Consider the following 24,861-nt stretch of genomic DNA (forward strand, 5'->3'; position numbering starts at 1 on the left):
ATGTCCTCACACGCTCTGGCAGCTTTCATGGCTGGGATAAGTTCTTTCTTCTGGCGCACAGCTTCAGGATAGATGTTCAGGATAGATGAACAGCTGCCTGGTCCTTGAACCTCAGGAACTTGACCATTATCGGCCTGGGCCTGTCACCTGGGCCGGTGGTGGGTTTTCCAGTCTTGTGGGCGTGCTCCACCTCAATCTTCCTGTGGTCCATCTTCAGTTTCTCCAAGATCATTTTCTTCACTTTGTCCTCAGACTCTGTCCAGGCCTCGTGGAGATTCTGCAATTCTGTCCACAACCATGTTCCGCCTTGATTGTCCCTCGAGATAATCTGATTTCTCTGTCATTGTTATCATGGATTCACATACAGAACTGATGTCCTCTCTCAATGATTGCTACGCCAAGCAGCTCCTCAGACCCGGCCTTGGTCGGCAGGATCACTGGACAGATAGTAGAGGTCCCAGCAACTGATGCCAAGTTGCTAATTAGCGAACATGAGATTTGAACTCACAACCTTTGGGTTGATAGACGTTCATATTATACAAAACACCCATGCATCCACCCCCCTAAATAACCATCTGTCTTATGTAACCATACCAAACGTAACATTATACAAATTTTGTTGTTACGGATTTACTTTTACTATGTTACGTTGTCTATGAGACCAGGCTGCAACTATAGGTAGCCTACACTGCGCTCATAAGGCTGTGCTGAGTGCGTTCCCTCCCAGTCCTCAGCTCAAAAAGCTTGTGATATTGTTTCAGTTTTTTAGGGACAAAAAATGTATCATGTTGTTTAGAATTATTGTTTTCAAGTTAGTTCAAATCTATATTCTAGGCTGTACATTGCAGTGAATAGCCTATCCCATTTGAATAACCTCCCAAAAGCCTGCCTGATTGGGCAACCATTTGGGTCATTTATGGGGGTTTTCTCGACCGTTTAGCCCACAAGGTCCAGTCACATTATCAGGCCAGTAATATGGTGTATTTTGTCAGGATGTATAGGTACGGAAGTTGTATCCATAGTTTCCGCATTGGCTTCCGTGTTCTAAAAGTGTTAAATGTTGGTGGATATCACCGCCCACCGGGCAAAATGGCGTGAAAAGAGTGTCTCTGAAAATAAACCCATGAAGTAAGGAGATTTTGTATGGAGGTCAATGAGAATTTGCTCCACAAAAAAATATAATTGCTAATTTGCTACAGTATGTGAGGCTTATTTGATCGAATATAAGTTTCGTAATTGTTAGGTTGTTACAAATGATATAAGCTGATGCACATTGCATTTGGGGAATTTTGAAAATATCGGAGTTGTGCCTCTTGTCATAGAGAGAGAGGAGTCATCATGAATATAGCCCATTTTGACATGGAGATTGCCACTGAGGGCTTCAAACATTTTAAAGTAGTCAACTGGGTGGGGATTCCTATGAGTTGGGAGCAAACAGCCAATGAAGTAAAATAACATTTACTATGCGTACACTGATACTAAACTGATATTAGATTATGTGAACCTGTTTTATTCTTCAGAAATTCACATCTAAGTGGCTTCTTTTATACTCTGAGACGTACGGATAACTGACAAAATAAAGGAAACGCAAACATAATGTGTCTTTAATAGGGTGTTGGGCCACCAAGAGCCAGAACAGCTTCAATGCACATTGGCATAGATTCTACAAGTATTTCCATTATTTTGGCAGTTACCTGTACATGTAATTACTGGGGGAAATGAATGATATTGTATCTCATGGAGCTTTTCCTGCGAGTTTGGATGGAAGTGATGAAAACAAAAATGGAAGTCACAGGGCATGGGGTAAAACAGCGTGCAGATTCCTACTGTACGTTCATTCTGATAATGTGCTCAAACCAAAATGGAACAAGGGGAGTGGAAATCAATACTAAGCAGGCATAGCAGTGCCCTGCAGTGGAGAGAAAGTAAAGTTGCCATTAGAAAGAAGACATCTGCAATACTTCATTGTCAGCATAATATTATACTGTCAGCAATCAGCATTCCTTTCATTATATATGGGCTGTGAAAACAAGGGCAGCTTGGACTTTCACAATATTTAGACTACTAATGCATAAGGACTAGTAGAAGTATAATGTAAACAAGTTTGAGGATAAAAAAAATTATGAATCACTTGATAAGCAATTTTCTTTATTTTACATGTTACAGTGCTTAGGTCATGAATAGCATTTAAATTATAGTACTGTATTGACGTACTGTACTAAATAATACAGGCAATGCCATATAAAAAATGATTTGCCCAAAAAATATCTGTAATTGTATACATTCTCTTTGCAAATTAAACCAAAACGTGAAAACATACCTAACTTAGCATAAATCAATGCCTTTGAATTCATTGTAGTACCTACCTTTTCACATGAACATTTGTCACTTTATTCTTTGCACACACTTCATCAATGAATAGTAAATTATATCAAAGCCGAGGATATTTCAACTTGCATACATTCTCAAATTCATGTTGAGAGAAAGGTGTCATGCGTTGCATATGTTGCAAAATTAATTATTATTATTTTTCTTAAATAGGAGAAAAAATCATTAGCGCTTGTTAGTTTTGGCTTTTCATACAGCAGCTTTGAAAAGAAACCATTGTTCTCTTACCAAATGTTTATCTATTTTCACATGGTTTTCCTATATATTCTTCACATATATATATATATATTTACAATAATTTACAAAATATGACACTAGCTCAAGTTATTCTTTCTCCATTTTAACAAATTTGAATTCAGCGGAATTTCCTTCAAAGCAGTCTGTTTAAGACATCTGTCTTCATGCATTTTCATTTTTATATATTTTTTATAATAATTTACACAATATGACACTAGCTGAAGCTCACATTTCTCCATGTAAACAAATTTAAGTTCAGTGGAATTCTCCTCGGGTCAGTCTGTTTTTGAGTCTTATGCCAAATAATGACAGTATTTACCATGATGAAGACAATTTGGGTCATTGTTATACTAATTCAAACACTTCAATGTTTTCAGAATTGTATGCAAAGTCATATCACGTAAGAACAATTTATACCACTGAATATTACATTTACTGTACACTTTATGAATAGGAAGACATTTTCTATATTCTTCATCAATGCACATTTATAAGAATTCTTGCAGTACATTTGATAAAAGCTGTCACTTTCCTTATCCTAAGTAGCGAGTGTAAAGCAATAGCAAGCATGCACATGGGTAATATTGTGTCTATATCAACAGGGCAGGGTATCAGCAGTGAAACCTGGATGGTTGTGAGATTTAGTATTTGCTTAGGGATGTGTTGGACTACACCTGACCCTGGAACATTGGTAACCAACCCTGGTCCGCAATAACTACTTGGATGTGCAGGCTTTTGTTTCATGCCCTGCACTATAACACATGATTGGCTAAACAACTGACCACCAAATGTAGTTAAATGCACTATTGTAGGGACTGAGCTGGAACAATAGTCTGCTCATCCTAGGAGCTCTCCAGGACCAGGGTTTGATGGTGACCATGGCCCTATATTATACTGATTATAAGTGCACACACTAGCACTAGTGGTCACTTGTGCCGGGAGCGCACTTGGAGGAGTGTGGGTGTCTGCTCCATGATCTGCACCAGCAGCTTGTCGATGTAGTCCTCTAGGTCGCGCACCTGTGCCTTGATCTTCTTCAGCTCCGCCTCGTGTTTCTCCAGCATCGACGCCTGCTGGTCAGAGGCCACCTGCTGCTTCTCCATATCCATCTCCTGCTGCAGCAGAAGGGAAATCAGCTCCATGTTTGTCAGCTGCTCGTACTGGGCAGAGCTGTCTGCTAACGATTCCTGAGAAGACAAACACAGGCCCTGTATGAATACTTTGAGAATACGTCATTCATTCATATCTTGAAGTAATCACTGATCTGGATCTGTGACATAGAATGGGGAAACACAGATTAACAAGAAGAGGGACCCAATTAATAAAATATATTGCTGTCAGGTAATAGAACATGACCAAAACCTTTTCCATATAATTTGCCCAGTTATCCCAAAGTAGACAATAATGTTTCATTATGTGAATTCATGGACTTTTTATCCTTTACTATATTCAATGATTCATTTGTAATGTGTGGATACTGTTTCTATACTGAACAAATACACTGCTCAAAAAAATAAAGGGAACACTTAAACAACACAATGTAACTCCAAGTCAATCACACTTCTGTGAAATCAAACTGTCCACTTAGGAAGCAACACTGATTGACAATAAATGTCACATGCTGTTGTGCAAATGGAATAGACAAAAGGTGGAAATTATAGGCAATTAGCAAGACACCCCCAAAAAAGGATTGATTCTGCAGGTGGTGACCACAGACCACTTCTCAGTTCCTATGCTTCCTGGCTGATGTTTTGGTCACTTTTGAATGCTGGCGGTGCTCTCATTCTAGTGGTAGCATGAGACGGAGTCTACAACCCACACAAGTGGCTCAGGTAGTGCAGTTCATCCAGGATGGCACATCAATGCGAGCTGTGGCAAAAAGGTTTGCTGTGTCTGTCAGCGTAGTGTCCAGAGCATGGAGGCGCTACCAGGAGACAGGCCAGTACATCAGGAGACGTGGAGGAGGCCGTAGGAGGGCAACAACCCAGCAGCAGGACCGCTACCTCCGCCTTTGTGCAAGGAGGTGCACTGCCAGCACCCTGCAAAATGACCTCCAGCAGGCCGCTCATTTTATGTTATTAGAAAATTAAATCACCTCCAAAATATTATTTTTTAAACAAAGCAATTATTATTATTAATTTTACATAAAAGCCCCTTGGATATTCTCACAGATATATTATTAACCCTGTTATTAGCAGGACAATTGGTCATGGTTCCCGAGTGGCGCACAATGGGATTGCCTTGCAGTTCTCCAGCTGTATCCACTGAAAGTGCGCAAGGTTCAAGGCACGGGGGCACGGGATGGGCCACAGAGCCGTGCACAGAAGACGGACCTAGCCCATGGGGAAGGGAGGAGGAGGAAGGGGGGAGGGGGAGGGGGAGTGGAACCCCACCCCGCCACACTGGGTAGCACAGAGCAAAACTTTAAGGGACATTGCACTAATAATGGCGCTGACTAGGGAAACATTCCCGCTGTTCTTAGTGCCAGTCTGCACGTTCAAACTAAAACAATAACTAATAATGGCATCTTTATGCTTTCATTAATAAAATAATGATAAAAACACTCTTTCAAAATGCCAGTGTTTATTTAGTTATGGATCCATAACGAATATCCTCCAATCCTCTATATGTAATTATTGGCGGAGAGTCACGTCATATTTTTCGATATACTGGTGGCCTACCGTAGGCGACATGAGTCTCACTAGTGTTGAGTAATGTGCTGCTAAAAGTGGTGTAGGTGTTATTTATTTAAAGAGCATATTGAAGTTAGAAACAATAGGATTTGAAGCATTAGCCTACAACTATTTTAGCACCGTTTCGCGCTGCTCTGAGACAAGCATGGGGACTGGTCTTGATAAATCAATGAGATTTTAATTTTCATTGAATCTCCATTTGGGTATTGGTTAGACTACAATTATGGTGTAGAAATGTTATGCTCTTAGTGTAACCTTTATTTAACTAGGCAAGTCAGTTAAGAACAAATTCTTATTTACAAGGACAGCCTACTCCTTCCTCCCCGTCGGGGAATTGAACCCCTTGGAAAAGAAACACCATAATATTAATCAAATTCATTTAGCAAAATTTCCTAATATCAGTCCCATATACTATGTTCTTACAAAAAAGTAGTTTTATAGCTAATCTTATGCTATTTTACACATTTTGCTATGAGGCTGAGAGAAAATGTTGTTGTTTTAGAGCTAATTTCCTGCTATTACACATTTTGCCATAAGGCTGAGAGAAATTCTTTAAAGCAAATATCCTGTAATAAAAAATAAATATCATGTTAATTATGTATTTGTTAAAAGTCCCAGGATTGAGACCAGGAAAACAGATCATATGTGTCCTGTAAAACAGGAGAAATTATGAGACAAGAGAAAGTTGGCTGGTTTCAGGAAAAGCTCTCTCATTAGTGTCAAGGGTCAATTATTTGGTGTATTACAATTGCTTTGAAGAATAATATAAATTCACAGTTGTCATTATCACAATATATTTATTATATTTAAAAAAAAAACAAATTCTCTGTTTTAGGTCAGTTAGGATCACCACTTTATTTTAAGAATGTGAAATATCAGAATAATAGTAGAGAGAATTATTTATTTCAGCTTTCATTTCTTTCATCACATTCCCAGTGGGTCAGAAGTTTACATACACTCAATTAGTATTTGGTAGCATTAACTTTAAATTGTTTAACTTGGGTCAAACGTTTCGGGTAGCCTTCCACAAGCTTCCCACAATAAGGGGTGAATTTTGGCCCATTCCTCTTGACAGAAATTGTGTAACTGAATCAGGTTTGTAGGCCTCCTTGCTCGCACACACTTTTTCAGTTCTGCCCACAAATGTTCTATAGGATTGAGGTCAGGGCTTTGTGATGGCCACTCCAATACCCTGACTTTGTTGTCCTTAAGCCATTTTGCCACAACTTTGGAAGTATGCTTGGGGTCATTGTCCATTTAGAAGACCCATTTGTGACCAAGCTTTAACTTCCTGACTGATGTCTTGAGATGTTGCTTCAATATATCCACATAATTTTCCTACCTCATGATGCCATCTATTTTGTGAAGTGCACCAGTCCCTCCTGCAGCAAAGCACCCCCACAACATGATGCTGCCACCACCGTGCTTCACGGTTGGGATGGTGTTCTTCGGCTTGCAAGCGTTCCCCTTTTTCCTCCAAACATAATGATGGTCATTATGGCCAAACAGTTCCATTTTTGTTTCATCAGATCAGAGGACATTTTTCCAAAAAGTATGATCTTTGTCCCCATGTGCAATTGCAAACCGTAGTCTGTTTTTTTATTGGTGATTTTGGAGCAGTGACTTCTTCCTTGCTGAGCGGCCTTTCAGGTTATGTCGATATAGGACTCATTTTACTGTGGATATAGATACTTTTGTACCGGTTTCCTCCAGCATCTTCACAAGATCCTTTGCTGTTGTTCTGGGATTGATTTGCACTTTTCGCACAAAAGTACATTCATCTCTAGGAGACAGAACACGTCTCCTTCCTGAGCGGTATGATGGCTGCGCAGTACCATGGTGTTTATACTTGCGTACTATTGTTTGTACAGATGAACGTGGTACCTTCAGCCATTTAGAAATTGCTCTCAAGGATGAACCAGACTTGTGGAGGTCTACAATTTTTTCCTGAAGTCTTGACTGATTTCTTTTCATTTTCTCATGATGTCAAGCAAAGAGGCACTGAGTTTGAAGGTACACCTCCAATTGACTCAAATGATGTCAATTAACCTATCAGAAGCTTCTAAAGCCATGACATCATTTTCTGGAATTTTCCAAGCTGTTTAAAGGCACAGTCAACTTAGTGTATGTAAACTTCTAACCCACTGGAATTGTGATACAACTAATTATAAGTGAAATAATCTGTCTGGTAACAATTGTTGGAAAAATTACTTGTGTCATGCACAAAGTAGATGTCCTAACCAACTTTCCAAAACTATAGTTTGTTAACAAAAAATTTGTGGAGTGGTTGAAAAACGAGTTTTAATGACTCCAACCTAAGTGTATGTAAACTTCCTACTTCAACTGTACTTCATATCCTATGTTCAATTACATGAACAGTACATAAACTCAGCAAAAAAGAAAAATCCTCTCACTGTCAACTGCATTTATTTTCAGCAAACTTAACATGTGTAAATATTTGTATGAACATAAGATTCAACAACTGAGACATAAACTGAACAAGTTCCACAGACATGTGACTAACAGAAATTTGATAATGTGTCCCTGAACAAAGGGGGGGTCAAAATCAAAATTAACAATCAGTATCTGGTGTGGCCACCAGCTGCATTAAGTACTGCAGTGCATCCCCTCCTCATGGACTGCACCATATTTTCCAGTTCTTGCTGGGAGATGTTACCCCACTCTTCCACCAAGGCACCTGCAAGTTCCCGGATGCTATTCAATTAATTAGTATCTGTACCAAAATATAGGCTATTCACTTACAACTAGTGCAAAAGGTATGCTATCTAGCATGTAAAACCATTGAATTGTATGTTTGTCCAACACATCACAACAGATTACGTTACGTTACAGCCTTATTCTCAAATGGATGAAATAGTTTCCCCCCCTCATCAGTCTACACACAATACCCCATAATGACAAAGCAAAAACAGGTTTGTAAAAAACTGAAATAACACATTTACATAAGTATTCACACCCTTTACTCAGTACTTTGTTGAAGCATCTTTGGCAGCGATTACAGCCTGAGTCTTATTTTGGGTATGATGCTAAAAGCTTGGCACACCTGTATTTGGAGAGTTTCTCCCATTCTTCTCTGCAGATCCTCTCAAGTTCTATCAGGTTGGATGGGGAGCGTCGCTGCACAGCTATTTTCAGGTCTCTACAGATATATTCAATCGTGTTCAAGTCCGGCCTCTGGCTTGGCCACTCAAGGACATTCAGAGACTTGTCCCGATGCCACTCCTGCGTTGTCTTGGCTGTGTGCTTAGGGCCGTTGTCCTGTTGGAAGGTGAACCTTCGCCCCAGTCTGAGGTCCTGTGCGCTCTGGAGCAGGTTTTCTTCAAGGATCTCTTTGTACTTTGCTCCGTTCATCTTTCCCTCAATCCTGACTAGTCTCCCAGTCTCTACCGCAGAAAAACATGCCCACAGCATGATGCGGCTACCAGCATTTAGGCCAAAGAGTTCAATCTTGGTTTCTCATGGTCTGAGAGTCCTTTAGGTTCCTTAAGGCAAACCAAGTGGGCTGTCATGTCCCTTTTACTGAGGAGTGGCTTCCGTCTAGCCACTCTACCATGAAGGCCTGATTGGTGGAGTGCTGCAGAGATGGGAGAACCTTCCAGAAGGACAGCCTTCTCCACAGTGGAACATTGGTGCTCTGTCAGAGTGACCATCGGGTTCTTGGTCACCTCCCTGACCAAGGTCCTTCTCCCCAGATTGCTCAGCTCTAGGAAAACTCATGGTGGTTTCAAACTTCTTCAATTTAAGAATTATGGAGGCCTCTGTGTTCTTGGGGACCTTCAATGCTGCAGAAATATTTTGATACCCTTTCCAGATCTGTCCCTCGACACAATCCTGTCTCGCTCTACGGACAATTCCTTTGACCTCATGGCTTGGTTTTTGCTCTGACATGCACTGTCAACTGTGGGACCTTATATAGACAGGTGTGTGCCTTTCCAAATCATGTCCAATCAATTTAATTTACCACAGGGGAGCGCAATCAAGTTGTAGAAACATCTCTAGGATGATCAATGGAAACAGGATGCACCAATTTCGAGTCTCATAGCAAAGAGTCTGTATACTTATGTAAATAAGGTATTTCTGTTTTTTATTTTTAAATATACCAAAAAATCTAAAAACCTGTTTTCACTTCGTCATTATGGGGTATTGTATGTAGATTGAGGATTATTTGTATTTATTTAATCCATTTGAGAATAAGGCTGTAACGTAACAAAATGTGGAAAAAGTCAAGGAAGGGGTCTGAATTCCTTCTGAATGCACTGTATAAATTCCACAAAATACAATAATTTGTTAATTTGAAACAAAAAAATTGAAAATCGCTCTGTGGCTGTTTTAGTGTTTCTAATACAAGCCTTGTGCGGGTGTGTGCTACGCCAGTTACCAAGACGTTGTGAGTTCAAATTGCAAGTGAGGTTGACTCCAAAGTAGAGGTCGACCGATTAATCGGAATGGCCGATTAATTAGGGACGAATTTCAAGTTTTCATAACAATAGGTAATCGCCATTTTTGGACGCAGATTATGACTGATTATATTGCAATCCATGAGGAGACTGCTTGGCATCATTAGGATATTGCCCAGCATGCTCTATTGCAGTTAGATTTTTAAAATTGTTTCTGTCAATATCTGTGTTTTTGCATGTACATTGATTGACAGTGGCGTACCACAGTTTCACTGGCCCCGTGGTCTCAGCAAGGTATACTGTAGGTGTGAGCAAGGTATAGCTAATCTCATACTTTTCTTTTTGCCATGAGGCTGAGAGAAAATGTTGCGCTTTTGAAGCGAATTTCCTCCAATTCTACACATATTACCATGGGGCAGAGAGGAAAATGTGCAGTTTTAAAGCTAATCTCATGCTATTCTACACATTTTCCCATGACGCTGAGAGAAAAGACCCCCATGGGCCCCCCGGCCTGCGGGGTATGTGGTACGCCAGTGTTGATAAATAACATACATTTTTATAAACTTATCCAATCTGTTAGTTGGATTTATTGCACCCGTTACTGAAATGGTTGTTCCAGTTTAGATGGTTTAGGTACTTTCATTCATTCATTCATTTTTCTAATCCTGCAAGTCATTCTGAATGCAGATTGTGGGAATCCACTCTGGCTGAATTCCAATAGGATTTAAACATCAGTTTGGAAGCCAACATAATGGAACTTGATGCTGATTTTGCTTTAGCTTATGCTGGTCACCAGTGTCCAAAACATAGCAAAGGCTGGTCATCATGAAAAACACAGTGAAGGCTAGTCACCAGCAATACAGAAAATGAAAACACAACTTAGGCTGGTCTGCCAGCATAACCAGCCCAGACCATTCTGGTCAGACCAACTTGACCAGCTAGTCTGCCAGAAGAACCAGCTAGACCATGCTGGTCTGCCAGAAGAACCAGCTAGACCATGCTGGTCTGCCAGAAGAACCAGCTAGACCATGCTGGTCAGACCAGATTGACTAGCATCATACCAGCACTGACCACCATAAACCAGCATAGACCAGCTTGAAATTTATGCTGGTCTATGCTGTTTTTTTCTGCAGTGATAGTTTGGCTGCGTTTAGACAGACAGCCCAATTCTGCTATTTTCCCCACTAATTGGTATTTTGACCAATCAGATCCGCTCTGAAAAAGAGCTGACGTGAAAAGATCTAGATGTGATTGGTCAAATGACCAGTCAGTGGAAAAAATATCAGAATTGGGCTGCCCGTCTAAACACAGAGTTTGTGGCCTTTTTAATACCTCAATCTTCTTCTCAGTCTCAGCCACGGCCAGTGTCTGCTGGGCAGAGCGGCCTGGATGGATGGAAGACTTGAGCTTCTCCAGAACTGACCGGCCCTCTTTCTTCTCCCCCTGACTGGCTGTGGTGGTCAAGGGCTTCACTGGGTGGGGGCTGCAGAGGAAACATCACATACATCACATACATATACTTTTTCACATGAAAATCAGTACAGTACAATATGAGGCCCTGGCATCATATGTGGGAATATTCATAACAATGCTCTCTGGCTTGGGTATAGAATTTTCAGTATATAAGGCAGACCTCAAATCAGTTCTCTACATGATAACAACATGTGTTTAGCATCAGGGTTCAGCAAGAGAGCGTAAAAAGAGCTCATGTTGTCTGATTTGTGTATATCACAGAGCAGGTATGCCGTATCAGTAATGACAGGCTCCAGAGTGAAGTTTCCCCCTAGATACAGATCTAGGAACAGCTTCCCCTCCCCCAATCCTAACCTTAACCATTAGTGTGGGAAATCAGCGTATAGAGGCAACTTCACCCTACACCTAATGAGAGAGTGAAGGCACTTCCATTTTGCTTTAATTTACAGATGGTCAGAATGGCAGCACAGAGAGCTAAAGCAGTTGTTTAATCAAGGTTAGGCTGAGATTCTCATTATGATGACTTTGATTGTGGTTGCGGACTCCTTGATGTGATGGGACAGTCAGCAACACAAATGTATGACACATAAATGAACAACACAGAAGTGAGATGAGCAACATAAAAGATTAAGCAATTCACAAAACAATGCACTGTCGCAACCAATGGGTTTGCATGGGCAGGTGGTACTGGCAGGGGAGATATACTGATTAATTTAGAGAACCCCTCTTAATTAAGGAAGCTACTTGAATAGATTAAATCAAAGGGACCAAATCAATGTCTTTTGTTTGGAAAAATGAGAATACAGTCTAACAATATGTCGATTTTCAAGTTATGCCAACAGGTGAGCTATGTCTAACTATTTCATCCCATTGTTGACTACAACCTGGCAACCCAATTTGGTAACTCAAACTGGCAACCCAACCTGGTATTTGTATTTTCTCAAGAGGAGTTTGAGTGGGTACACTCTGCAGCGCTTAAGTGTGAGGAGAAGTCTCACCTGCTCTCCTGTCGGGGCAGGCTGCTAGCTGGCTGTGTCTCCTCAGGCAAAAGTGTGTGCCGTGCATCGACCAAGGGCTGGGCAGTGGTGTAGGAGGAAGAGGAGGAGAAGGAGGAAGAGGTGTAGGGGGCCACAGCCAAGGTGGCACTGGCTCCGGTACTGGGCCTCACGGTCGGGGGGTGATGTATGGAGGAGGGGACAGGGGTGGGGGGCAGCTTAGCCTGGCCATTGGTTTCAGTTGCCAGGGAGGGGGTAGCAGAGGAGGGGATGGAAGCACAGGGGTTGGAAGCATGCACTGGGATGCCAGGCCTTAACCTGGCACTCATGGGGCTTCTCACGTTCGGGGCTACTTTGGCGTGGAGGTCTTCAAAGCTGATCGTCCCAGCATATTTGGACGAGGAATGTTCCGTTAAGCAGTTTCCTTTTGGAATTGACTGAGTGGAACTATTTGTGTTTATTTTTTGCAAGGACACAAATAATGTAGCTACATTGAGCGCTGTCTCTCTATTCGGGGACAAAGGTGAGGAAAAAGGAGATTTGGTGGGTTGATATGAGAACGGTCCTTCAATGCTCTCTGAGATTATTTGTCCAGGAGACGGTGATCGGTGAAGAGGGCTCTCACCTAATCCTTTGCCAGGGCTATTTGCACCACTGTTGCCGTGGAGCTCTCGTATCATTCCCTTGAGACTTCTGTGAGAACTAGTGCCCCTTGGTGAAGACTCATTGACAGGATTGGTTTGTTTGGCCAGAGGCTGACTCACTTCCTGTTTATTGCGTACAACTTCCTGTTGCATTTCCATCTGGTGCGAAACTGGAAAAGATCTAACATGACATGAAGGGTCTAGTTTTGAACGGTCTATCTTTGATTTTGTCATGTTGCCATTTCTATCCATTGGAGATTGAGTGTCTTTTAATTCTACAGTCTCTCTCTCTATGTTAAGACTGTCAGGCGTAAAAATGCTAATGCTCTTCATATCGCTTGCAGAATCTCTGCGTGATGTATTCAATTCACAACCTCCATCTTGACAATTGTCTTGACAAAGCGAGGAGACTTCTGGTAAATTCACTTTTACAGCAGAGTTGACGTCTATTGTACTAGTCTTCTGAAAAATTAACATATCTTCTGCATATAGCATCATCTGCTCATGAGATAATGCTATGGGAGTATCTTGTGGAGTTTGAGGGAAAATACCACCTAAACTTTTGAGGGTATGCACTGTCATCATGTCAGATGGAGATGGGGAAGCATCAGAAGCAGAGTCAATAAAACAAAAATCTGAGTTACTTTTGTTTTTATTAAGATCTTCTAAGGTTAGCGGAGGTGATTCATAATTGTTGTTTCTGGACTTGGGCTTATCTGGGTGAATTGAGAACGAGTCCGTTGTTGGGTCTGGTGTAGTTGAAGCAATGTCCAGCGTCTTAAGACCTGATTTAGAGTGTTTTGGGGAAGACTTATTCAGTAGATCGGCTACAGTCATTTCACTATTAAGAAGCATTACTGGCAGAGGTAAGTCTTTGAGTTCAGAATGTGAAGTGTTCTTTACAATAGCATATTTTCTTACAGTGGGACTGGCGTCCGTTGTATCCTCTGAGGCCAACGATATTATTGAATCTGTTGCATCTGGCCATAAGTCCTGCTCAGTAAATCTAATTTTATCATCTTCATCTCGTAATGGTTCATAGTCAAACTTCTTGAACTCATCTTCAGACTTGAATGGAGATGGAGACTCTGGAGACATGTTGGCATAATGTTGTGAGTGTACGGTATGAAAGTCCAACAGGTCACTGCTGACAAGGTCTTTGCCTGGGCTTGGGTACAGGTGGGGACTTGGTGTGTGTCTCTTGTGCCCCCATTCTCTTGTGTGCTGTAGGGAAGCTGCGCCTGTTTGTGACAGGAGACAGGCCTCTTTCTGCACAGCCAGTTCCTGACCCCTGTGCAACCAGCTGTCAGAGGGTCTCTCGTTCACCAGAGTCCGTATTATGGGCCTCCGTGGAGGCAATGGTGGAGGCTCTTCTTCTTCACTCATCCTCATCTCCTCAATGGGTGGAATAGTGTAACTCTCATATGGAGGAGTGCTTCTTACTTGGGCTTGCCTTGAGGTTGCTATTGAAGGGTGATTGGTAGCAGAGCCCTTTGGTGAATTCAGCCTGCTGGAGGCAAAGGCGTCAAAGGACTCATCCCATTCTCCTCCCCCACTCTCTGATATGGAGCGAGACGTAAACGGATTGGGGGGGCTAGCCGTCGCTGCTGTCGGAAGTAAGGCAGGGAGGGACGTCTGCCTGGCTACAGGCCTGGGCCGGTCTCGCCATATGGCGGCCATTTCAATTTGCACGACGGGATCGTGGGTGGGACTGGGGACGCAAGGCAAAGCTGTGGAATGACAGAGGGGTGTGACGGGGGAGCAGATAGCAAGAGGGGGGGACCTCTGGCCCTCTTCTGCAATGAGGTCCTCAAAAAAGGGGTTACACTGCATATGCGGGAGGAAGGGGTTGAAGGGAGAGATGGGGTCAGGGGTCAGAGAGGGAGTGAAGGGGTTAGTTGGATGGGCACTGTCGGGCGAGGCATGGCCAGTGAAAGAAGCAGAGGGAGACGAGCACTGGAGGGGAATGGGGGAGCGAGGGGGGATTGGAGGAGGGGTGTCTGATTCGCTTTCTACCTTAGGAGAAACTTCCAGCCTGTGGAGGGAAGGCACAAGCAGTCCTCTTTGTTAATTCTGTGCCAGCTGGCCCATTAAAAATATGGGTTCCATTTGTCTAACACAAAGAGAAAAAGGCAAACCAGCCAACTACTGTCTATTCGAGGACTATCTTGTGAATATGCCAAAAATTTAAACAATAATGGGTTATGGAAAACAGCAACAAGAGTTTACTACAAAAAGCAAAACTGCATTTAGCAAATTACTGAAGCAAGGTGAAGAGCAAGATGTACTGAGTTTGGTATTTCAGGAATTACTGTCAGGTTAGAGACAGTAATACTGCAGAATGATCTAATAGCAAGAACAGGTGATTAGTGTACTGAGCCAGTATTCATAAAGAGAGTAGGAGTGCTGATCTAGGACCAGTTTTGCCTTTTAGATCATAATGAATGTGGTTACATGGGGTGGGGGTCAGCACTGCTTTTCCGAGACATTATGAATACTGAACCAGATGATTAGTGCACATCTAGATCAATGTTCCACAACATACCAAACCTAAGTTCAGGTAGATCCTCTGGCATTAGTACTTGAGAACCCCAAGCAATTTTAAGAGTGAAATATACATATGCCAAAATGTCCTTTCCAACTCCAGTCACATAGACTCTTTGAGTCTTTGCTTTTCTTTTGATTGGAAGTACAGTACATTTTTATACAAATGGCCTAGATGTCAACTATTATGCTGTGTTATGAGGACAGTATGAACATCAAATGATGGCCTATATGAGATTGCTGTAAAATGGTGGATGAACTTGCCACATTTCCGTTTTAAAGGAACAGGGGGAAGCATAGACACTGAAAACAAGGAAATCAAAACCTTCCAAGATGTAGATGTCTATTGTGTGCTTTCGATGGAAGGCAAAACTGTATGAAGCTCTGGAGAGTGGAGACACAGAGCTGAAATGACCCTCCACTCACCTTGGCTTGTTCTGGGAGTCACTGGAGCCAAACCAGCCTCGCAGTCTCCCCTCAGGGGGAGGAGAACCCTGGCTCAGCTCGGACTTGGCAGGTAGAGAATCACTCCTCCCTCCGGAGAATAACGTTTTTCTGAGCTTCTTCCCTTTGTCTGCTGAGTCCACCGTGGTAGTAGAAGACAGCATCGGGGCTGCTGCCTGCACCGGCCGACCCCCCACCCGAGCACTTTGAAACTGGGAGACTGGAGGTTCGGCCTCCTTCTCCTCATCCTTCTCGTCCTTCTTTACCTTGTCGAAGGACCAGCGCCGGCCCTCGCCTGCGGAACTCTTGTCCTCGCTCCGCTTTGTGAGGTTCTGCAGCGAACGAGAGAGAGGGGAGCACTTCTCGAGCAGGACCAGCTTGGATGGAAGGGTGCTTGAGCCCTTGGGACCCACCGGTTCAGATCCATAGACGTGGCTTCCATTGATGCACAGAGAGGATTGGGAGAGAGCCATACCTTGACCCTTGAGGGACTCCACAGCAGGACAGGGCCGGGGAATGGCAGTCGTGGTGATCCTACTCGCCTCGTCGCTGAAGGCTCGCTTGTGGGTCAGTATCTTTGGGGAAGACTGTGTGGTGGTAAGCACTGTTTGGAGGGGGAAAAAGTATAATAATAACCTCTATTCCAAAACAATTCCTTAAAATGCATAAGCATGCCATGTCCTTGAGATATAGTAAATGCTTTTTCCATGTCTGTTAAACATTTTGTCAGCATATCATCTAAATACAGTTTGTGAATTACTGTGCATATTACAGACATTTAGGGCAATTTCAAAAGAAAATGAAACCCTTGGACAAAAATAGAGCAAATCTTTTATCTAAAACACAGAGGAAATCTGCAGGCTTACCTTTTTTAGCTAGGTCTGTATCTCCATGGTGGGTGTCTTTGACCTTGCTGCTGTAGATGGGGGAGCTGGGGGGGTCCACCAGGAGGCCTAGACCCAGAGAAGGGGGGCAGTGGCTCTCACTGGTCGTGGATGACACGCTGCTTTCTGAGGCCAGCGACGAACACGACCTCGTGTCAGAGGACCTCCGCAGCTTTCCCTTACCCAGGAAAAAATCCTTCACCTTGCTCCGCTTCTCCTCGGCTACCTCTACCTCCCCGGGGTCCTCTCCCCCTCTCCCTCCGCCCCCCTCCCCGAATGGCTGCCCCAGGGAACTCGACAGGGCGGCGAAGCGTCCCGGCACAATAGCCGAGGAGGACTCCACGTCGCCCCTCTTCCTCCCTGTCACGCGGTCCTTGAGTTTGCCGAAGGTAGAGCGCGGCTTGTCCTTCATGGTAAGGTCGAACATGCTGGCCGTCATGTTGTTGCGCGTGAACTGGACCGTTACCTGTATCTCGCCACGCTCCTTCTCCTTCCGGCTGGCCTTGGAGTTGAGTTTGAGCCATCTGGAGCCACAGAGAGAGAAGACTGTCAGGGGTCAAACATCCCCAGCGCTCCACACATGCATACCTGTGACCAACATTATTTTACATAAAGGTCTATAAAAGAATGCATATGGCCTCCCATTTGTTTCATCTAGCGTAAACACCATTCAATGCATACTTTCACTGTTATGGGATACATTTAAACACAAAGTACAGACCGAAAGTGACATGATTTAACTGACCACATTGGAGACAAACAAAACAGAAAACACCACTGAAACAAAACATTCACTGTTCTGCCTGGCAGCCAGTAGCATATTGCGTAATGTGGCAGTAGCCAATTCAAAGAGGGGAGGGTGTTACATTTTTTATTTGACCATCGTGTTTCTCCAAGTATGATAACAAACTGTTTCTTTAGCATCCGGGAACTAATTCCACATTCCTGGGGTTCCTCCCACCCACCACTCCTGTTGTCTGTGACGTGCTGATGGGTCCACCTCGGAAATCCTTTCCTTTCACAAAGTCCTTCTGAGAGGACTTGAAACCATGTATTCTGGAGCCAAAACAACACTGCTACTCAATTGGAGTTTCACTGCATACAGAGAGCTGGAAGAACAGTGGTCACACAATTAAAGCCAGATGTGTGGTGTTGCTTTTCTCTACTACTATACTCAGAGCTGTTGACTATGGACATTGTTTGCATACTACCGAAATTCCCCTTTGAATATCTCCACCTGTTACCTCTACTGTAACTTCTGCTACGTGTCTCAGAATGTGGCAGATGTTGGGAGCATGCAGAGCAGTCTGAAGGGCAGATGTTTCAGGTGCAAGAGATGTTTCAGGTACAAGTGCAAGAGAAATTATACATCGAATTAAACATCGAAACCCTATAATAACATACTGGATATCGTATGGGACTGACAGTGGCTAAAATGCACATGGAAACCACGCCCTCTTCTCAGGTGTTTTGTGTCTCCTTATTCTGTTTTCCAGGACTGACAGCACAGACACTGTTGTATTTGCCTCCTTCGGCTCCTACCCATTGACCCACCCTGTATTCAAGAGCATGTTGCATCACAACCGATGGCGGGCACAAGACAAAAACCTCAGTGTACAAAACATTGAGGACACCTGCTCTTTCCATGACATACACTGACCAGGCGAAAGCTATGATCCCTTATTGATGTCACTTGTTAAATCCACTTTAATCAGTGTAGATGAAGGGAAGGAGACTGGTTAAAGAAGGATTTTTAAGCCTTGAGACAATTGCGACGTGTATTGTGTATGTGTGCCATTCAGAGGGTGAATGGGCAAGACAAAATATTTAAGTGCCTTTTGAAGGGGGTATGGTAGTAGGCTAGGTGCCAGGCGCACCAGTTTGTGTCAAGAACTGCAATGCTGCTGGGGTTTTCACGCTAAACAGTTTCCTGTGTGTATTCAAGATTGGTCCACCACCCAAAGGACATCCAGCCAACTTGACACAACTGTGGGAATCATTGGATTCAACAAAGCATTCCTAGTTGATCACCAAACATTTCTGTAAAAAAACCAACGATATAGCCTTATGTTCATACTTTTTAAAAATGTTATTTGTCTCGGTAGGTGCACCCGATGAGCGCCGGGTAGGCGAACTGTTGCCATGTTGAACCATTTCACGTCTGAAGGTACAAACTCTGCCTTCCCGACGGGCCCAGAGAGCAAATCAAGTGCACTATAGGCCTACCGCTGGCTCAGATCAGTGGAGGCTGCTGAGGGGAGGATGACTCATAATAATGGCTGGAACAGAGCAAATAGAATGGCTTCGAAACCATGGAAACCATGTGTTTGATGTATTTGATACCATTCCACTAATTACGCTCCAGCCATTACCAATTAAGGTGCCACCAACCTCCTGTGGCCTTTTGGTCCGTGTCAGTGGAAGAAAGGGAGAGCGGAGGGATGTTGAGAGGCAGACCCTCAGTTTGATGCTCTCTCCCTCCACTGAGACTGACCATCAGATGCAGTTTTTCCATCGGTTGTGAAGCCCAGTAAAATAAAAGTAAAAAGCTAATTATTTAAATGTATGCTCACTCAGCTGTGCCTCACAAGTAATACAACAATGGATCTATTACCGGTGTGATCACATAGCCTACCTCAAATGTTTAAATATAAATGGCCAGAACAACAATGCATTGGCAGGGCAATTCAAGCAAATCCAATATGCGGTGATAATGTATTGGGCCTATACCTCACTGCTACAGTACTGCTTTTAATAGGTTAATCTTGCATAGGCTTAATTTTTTGAAGTCATGTTAAAAAAAATCTGAGCGGTAGATCTCGGCTTGCAATTTGATTCAGAAATTAATCTTGAATCAGAAAAGGTTAGTGTCCACTGTTCTAGAGTTTTCCCTGTTAACACTATCAACATTTCCGTTTAATGTGGCAATTGTGATTGTGATCGAATCAACGCAATATTGGCCACTTTCAATGCAGCATACCGAAACAAAACTGACTATGCAAGAGATTTTGTTGTAGGCAGAACGCATCGGAGTAGGATTCTATTGCACTGACAAGCCGGCACTCTACACAGACCGGTGCCGCATAAACAATCAGAGCTGCAGTAGGCCTATATGCAAATAGACCATTGCCATATATGGATCTGTGCCATTTACTTGGAACTGGACTGGGTTTACAGCATGAGTGTTTGTGAGTAGATGCGCTTGTTTTGAGATCAAAGCGAGAGCTGCATGTAGCCACGTGTGCATATTTTGTTCATATCCTTTGCTAGTTAGTACGTCATTAGCTCAGTTATAGAAAATTTGTAGTCAGCAATAGGGGAGTGATTTCTTCCTATAAGAGCACAAAAACTTGTACATTTCTGGACATCTTTGAAAAGTGAGTCAGCTAAAAAGCTTTTATTTGTCTTTAAGGCGCAGTGTTGTATTTTGAGACAGGCTTGAATAAGATAAGTAGAGGGTAGCATAATTTGTCTAATTCTCTGTAATAATGGTATGTGTAACGTTCGTCTTGTGGTGCATGAACGGACCAAGGCGCAGCAGGTGAGGAATACATACTAATTTATTTAACAGAAAGACGAAAACACTGACAAAACACTAGAACAAACTACAAAACAATAAACGAAGGCAACAGACCTGAAACAAACGAACTTACATATAGACGAAGAACGCACGAACAGACTACCTAAAACGAACGAACAAACGAAACAGTCCCATGTGGTATACACTGACACAGGAACAATCACCCACCAACAAACAGTGCGAACAACCTACCTTAATATGGCTCTCAATCAGAGGAAACGACACACACCTGCCTCTAATTGAGAACCATACCAGGCAAACCATTAACCCAACATAGAAAACACATAACATAGACTACCCACCCCAACTCACGCCCTGACCAATTAAACACATACAAAACAACAGAAAACAGGTCAGGAACGTGACAGTATGGGAATAACAATGCATTTTTTTTTGCAAAGTGGTTTCTTGCATCAAACAACACAACAACATTTTCAGTCACCTCCTTATCTAAACAGGTTAATGTCAAGCCCTGCATGTTTTTTCAAGTCTCGTGGAATGTAGGCCTACATTAAACACCACACATTGGCTGCTAATGTAGGCTGAATGATAGAAAAGCTATTTCCATGTTAAAATGTCAAGGGATGCTTTTTCTCCATAGGTTTTTGATGGTAGTCCACTCTGGTAGGCCTACATTATGATCAAATAGACACAGTAGCCTACTTGGCCACTGTTAAAACTGTAACTTAAAGCAGGTACAGCCTCAGTGTTCACAGTAAACGCACGCTGGAAGTTGCACCGAATTTTCACAATGTTCAAGTTTGCGCTCAGCAGACCTGAAATTTGCTCACTGCCGCAACATTTTTGTTTAAAGGTGCAATATCCAGAAAACACTTGCCATTTCCTGGTTGCTAAAATTCTAATAGTTTGCCTAATTTCAGTTTATGTGTCAAAACAAGCAATGCAGTGTAGAGAATTATTGTACCATCTAAACCGCTGTGAAATACAGTAACAGTCAAAAGTTTGGACACACCTTCTCATTCAAGGGTTTGTCTTTATTTTTACTATTTTCTACATTGTACAATAATAGTGAAGACATAACTATGAAATACCACATATGGAATCATGTAGTAAACAAAAAAGTGTTAAACAAATCAAAATATATTTTAGATTTGAGATTCTTCAAAGAAGCCACCCTTTGCCTTGATGACAGCTTTGCACACTCTTGGCATTCTCTCAACCAGCTTCATGAGGTATTCACCTGGAATCCATTTCAATTAACAGATGTGCCTTGTTAAAAGTTAATTTGTGGAATTGCCTTCCTTCTTAATAATGTGTTTGAGCCAATCAGTTGTGTTGCGACAAGGTAGGGGTTGTCATGATGTGGCCCTTTCTGGGTGTAGATTGTGGCTTCCCCCTCTCTCTCACTCTCTCCTACACCCAGGTTCTGTTATCTCAGGCCATAAATTCCTGGCGGAGACTCTCTCCAACTGGTCATGCAGAGAGAGAGACCACACGGTGAACAAAGGATTTCACTTCGCCGAACTCCTAAATCCCCAAAATGGGAGAATTAAAAAATATGTCCATTTTGGAGAATGTGTAAACAGTCGGTGGAGAAGCCAGCTACGACCCGGTCCATTTTGTTTCATGTTTGTGACCTCATGAAAGAGAATACAGCCACATTACCATAACTCTGTTTATACAGGTGCCTCAGTTATGAGGTTTGCATCTAACTCTTGTATAAAATGAATGAGTAAAGATGAAACTATTTGTGAAATGATGTAATGTGAGGTTAACCTTTAATTTGAGAGAATTGTATTCCCTGTAAAGTTTAACTAGTCAGTGGCCATGCCCCCGTGAGCACAGACAGGATCAGGCGTCATGGCACCACCCTTTTCTATTGTTACGAATAAAACCCACTTCTGAGGAAATTCACATCAGACCACGCAAACCCCGGTGTAAGCTGAGGTTGCAATGGTTGTTGAATTCCTAACCATACCACGTGCATTGGCTACATGGCTGGAAGTGGTTAAACTCTGAGACTATCGATCCCTACAGAATAAGAGCAAATCTTAGATAGTAATTACTAGACTGCAGCTAGAAATGATGTAAACCTAGGATGCGAGTACCGACAACCGCTGAAACATCTATTCTAAGAACAATGGACGCCTGACGTATCCATTACAACAGACACTATCAGGAGCCGCAGATAGAGCTACAACCATGAAAGACATTGTGACTTCTGGGGAAGTAACCAGAGACTCTCTGATGAATCGACTCTCCAGCAGACAGACCGACGAGTCCAACAGAGAAGACAACAACGACATATGGGCGTAAATATATTGTTTGCAATTATTCCCGAATGAGCGAGCGTTCATGTGCAAAGGAGTAGCATTTCAATTAATATAATTATCCACTGTGTGTAGTGATCCATTTTGTCTTTCCCGCTCCTTTATCGGTCCACACCCCCTTTTCTTTGTATAACAAGCCATCATATTGGTTTATTTATTGGTTTAGCCCACTAGGGGATTTTTCCCTATCGTTGTTAGTAACCAATATCTACTGTTTGTTTGTTATGCATTTCTGTGATTATTTAGTTCGTTAGTAAATAAATGATTAAGCCAATTGGTGTATGGATGATTCATAGTTTAGGCTGGGTTCGTGCAGATAACTAAGAATTCTACGACGTTTTAAATGAGACTGACGTAAGGTAAAGAATAATTCATTAATAGAAGACTAATTGATCAGATATTAAAATATCTGAAGTTATATTCGGAAAATTCTAACTTTGTAATCTGAAGATTTTCTAGTTAATTACATTTACATGATTAGTTTAATCACGTAATAATAATTACAGAGAATTGATTTGATAAAATAACAGTCTTCAACTTTAATGATACTAAAGACACTACAGGGTGGTATACAGAAGACAGCCCTATTTGGTAAAAGACCAAGTCCATATTATGGCAAGTACAGCTCAAATAAGCAAAAGAGAAACGACAGTCCATCATTACTTTAAGACATGAAGGTCAGTCAATCTGGAAAATGTCAAGAACTTTTAAAGTGTCTTCAAGTGCAGTCGCAAAAAACATCAAGCGCTATGATGAAACTGGCTCTCATGAGGACTGCCACAGGAAAGGAAGACCCAGAGTTACCTCTGCTGCAGAGGAAAAGTTCATTAGAGTTAACTGCACCTCAGATTGCTGCCCAAATAAATGCTTCACAGAGTTCAAGTAACAGACACATCTCAACATCAACTGTTCAGAGGAGACTGCAGGAATCAGGCCTTCATGGTTGAATTGCTGCAAAAAAAACACTACTAAAGGACACCAATAAGAAGAAGCAACTTAAGTGGGCCAAGAAACACGAGCAATGGACATTAGACCGGTGGCAATCTGTATTTTGGTCCACATTTGAGATTTTTGGTTCCAACCTCTGTGTCTTTGTGAGACGCAGAGTACGTGAACAGATGAGCGCCGCATGTGTGGTTCCCACCGTGAAGCATGGAGGAGAAGGTGTGATGGTGTGGGGGTGCTTTGCTGGTGACACTGTCAGTGATTTAATTAGAATTCAAGTTACACTTTACCAGCATGGTTACCCCAGCATTCTGCAACGATACACCATCCCAAATTTGGACTCATGCAGAAATCACTCCGCCATTTCCTGGTTGCTAAAACCTAATTTAAGCTGAAATAAAAGACCCCAGACATGTTCTATATGCACAAAAAGCTTATTTCTCTCAAATTGTGTGCACAAATTTCTTTACATCCATGTTAGTGAGCATTTCTCATTTGCCAAGATAATCCATCCACCTGACAGGTGTGGCATATCAAGAAGCTGATTAAACGACATGCTCATTACACAAGTGCACCTTGTACTGGGGACAATAAAAGGCCACTCTAAAATGTGATGTTTTGTCACACAACACAATGTCACCAATGTCTCAAGTTTTGAAGGAGAGTGAAATTGGAATGCTGACTGCAGAGCTGTTGCCAGATAATTGAATGCACATTTCTCTACCATAAGCTGCCTCCAACTTCCTTTTAGATAACTTGGCAGTGCGTCCAACCGGCCTCACAACCACGTGCATGGCATTGTGTGAGCAAGAGGTTTGCTGATGTCAACATTGTGAACCGAGTGCCCCATGGTGGTGGTGGGGTTATAGTTTGGGAAGGCATAAGCTGCAGACAACAAACACAAATGCATGTTATCGATGGCAATTTGAATGCATAAAGAGACCGTAATGAGATCCTGAGGTCCATTGTCGTGCCATTCATCCACAATCATCACTTCATATTTCAGCATGAAAATGCACAGCCCCATGTTGCAAGGATCTGTACACAAATCCTGGAAGCAAAAAATGTCCCAGTTCTTCCATGGCCTGCATACTCGCCAGACATGTCACCCATTGAGCAGGTTTGGAATGCTCTGGATCAATGTGTACGATAGTGTGTTCCAGTTCCCGCCAATATCCAGCAACTTCGCACAGCCATTGAAGAGGAGTGGGACAATATTCCACAGGCCACAATCAACAGCCTGATCAACTCTATGCGAAGGAGATGTCACGCTGCACACCAGATACTGACAGGTTTTCTGATACACGGCCCTAACTTTTTTTAAA

At 42.6% G+C, this 24,861-nt stretch overlaps 1 protein-coding gene across 5 annotated transcripts in view; it reads right to left on the reverse strand.

The window, feature by feature from the left end:
• Positions 1-2,127: 2,127 nt before the first annotated feature.
• The window catches only part of LOC120033722 (rab11 family-interacting protein 5-like), a 32,976-nt gene continuing 10,242 nt past the window's right edge, over positions 2,128-24,861 (reverse strand). For 4 of the 5 annotated variants that reach the window (XM_038980166.1, XM_038980175.1, XM_038980184.1 and 1 more), the window contains exons 2-6: positions 16,703-17,244; positions 15,819-16,440; positions 12,208-14,883; positions 11,069-11,219; positions 2,128-3,812 (exon numbers count right to left, since the gene is read on the reverse strand). In XM_038980166.1, the coding sequence (XP_038836094.1) occupies positions 3,552-3,812; positions 11,069-11,219; positions 12,208-14,883; positions 15,819-16,440; positions 16,703-17,244 (4,252 nt within the window). In that variant the 3' untranslated portion in view covers positions 2,128-3,551. The remainder of the gene's footprint in view (positions 3,813-11,068; positions 11,220-12,207; positions 14,884-15,818; positions 16,441-16,702; positions 17,245-24,861) is intronic. The other variant, XM_038980199.1, reaches the window with a different exon arrangement.

The sequence above is a fragment of the Salvelinus namaycush genome, chromosome 3 (assembly GCF_016432855.1).
Source record: "Salvelinus namaycush isolate Seneca chromosome 3, SaNama_1.0, whole genome shotgun sequence".
Taxonomy (NCBI): Eukaryota; Metazoa; Chordata; class Actinopteri; order Salmoniformes; family Salmonidae; genus Salvelinus; species Salvelinus namaycush.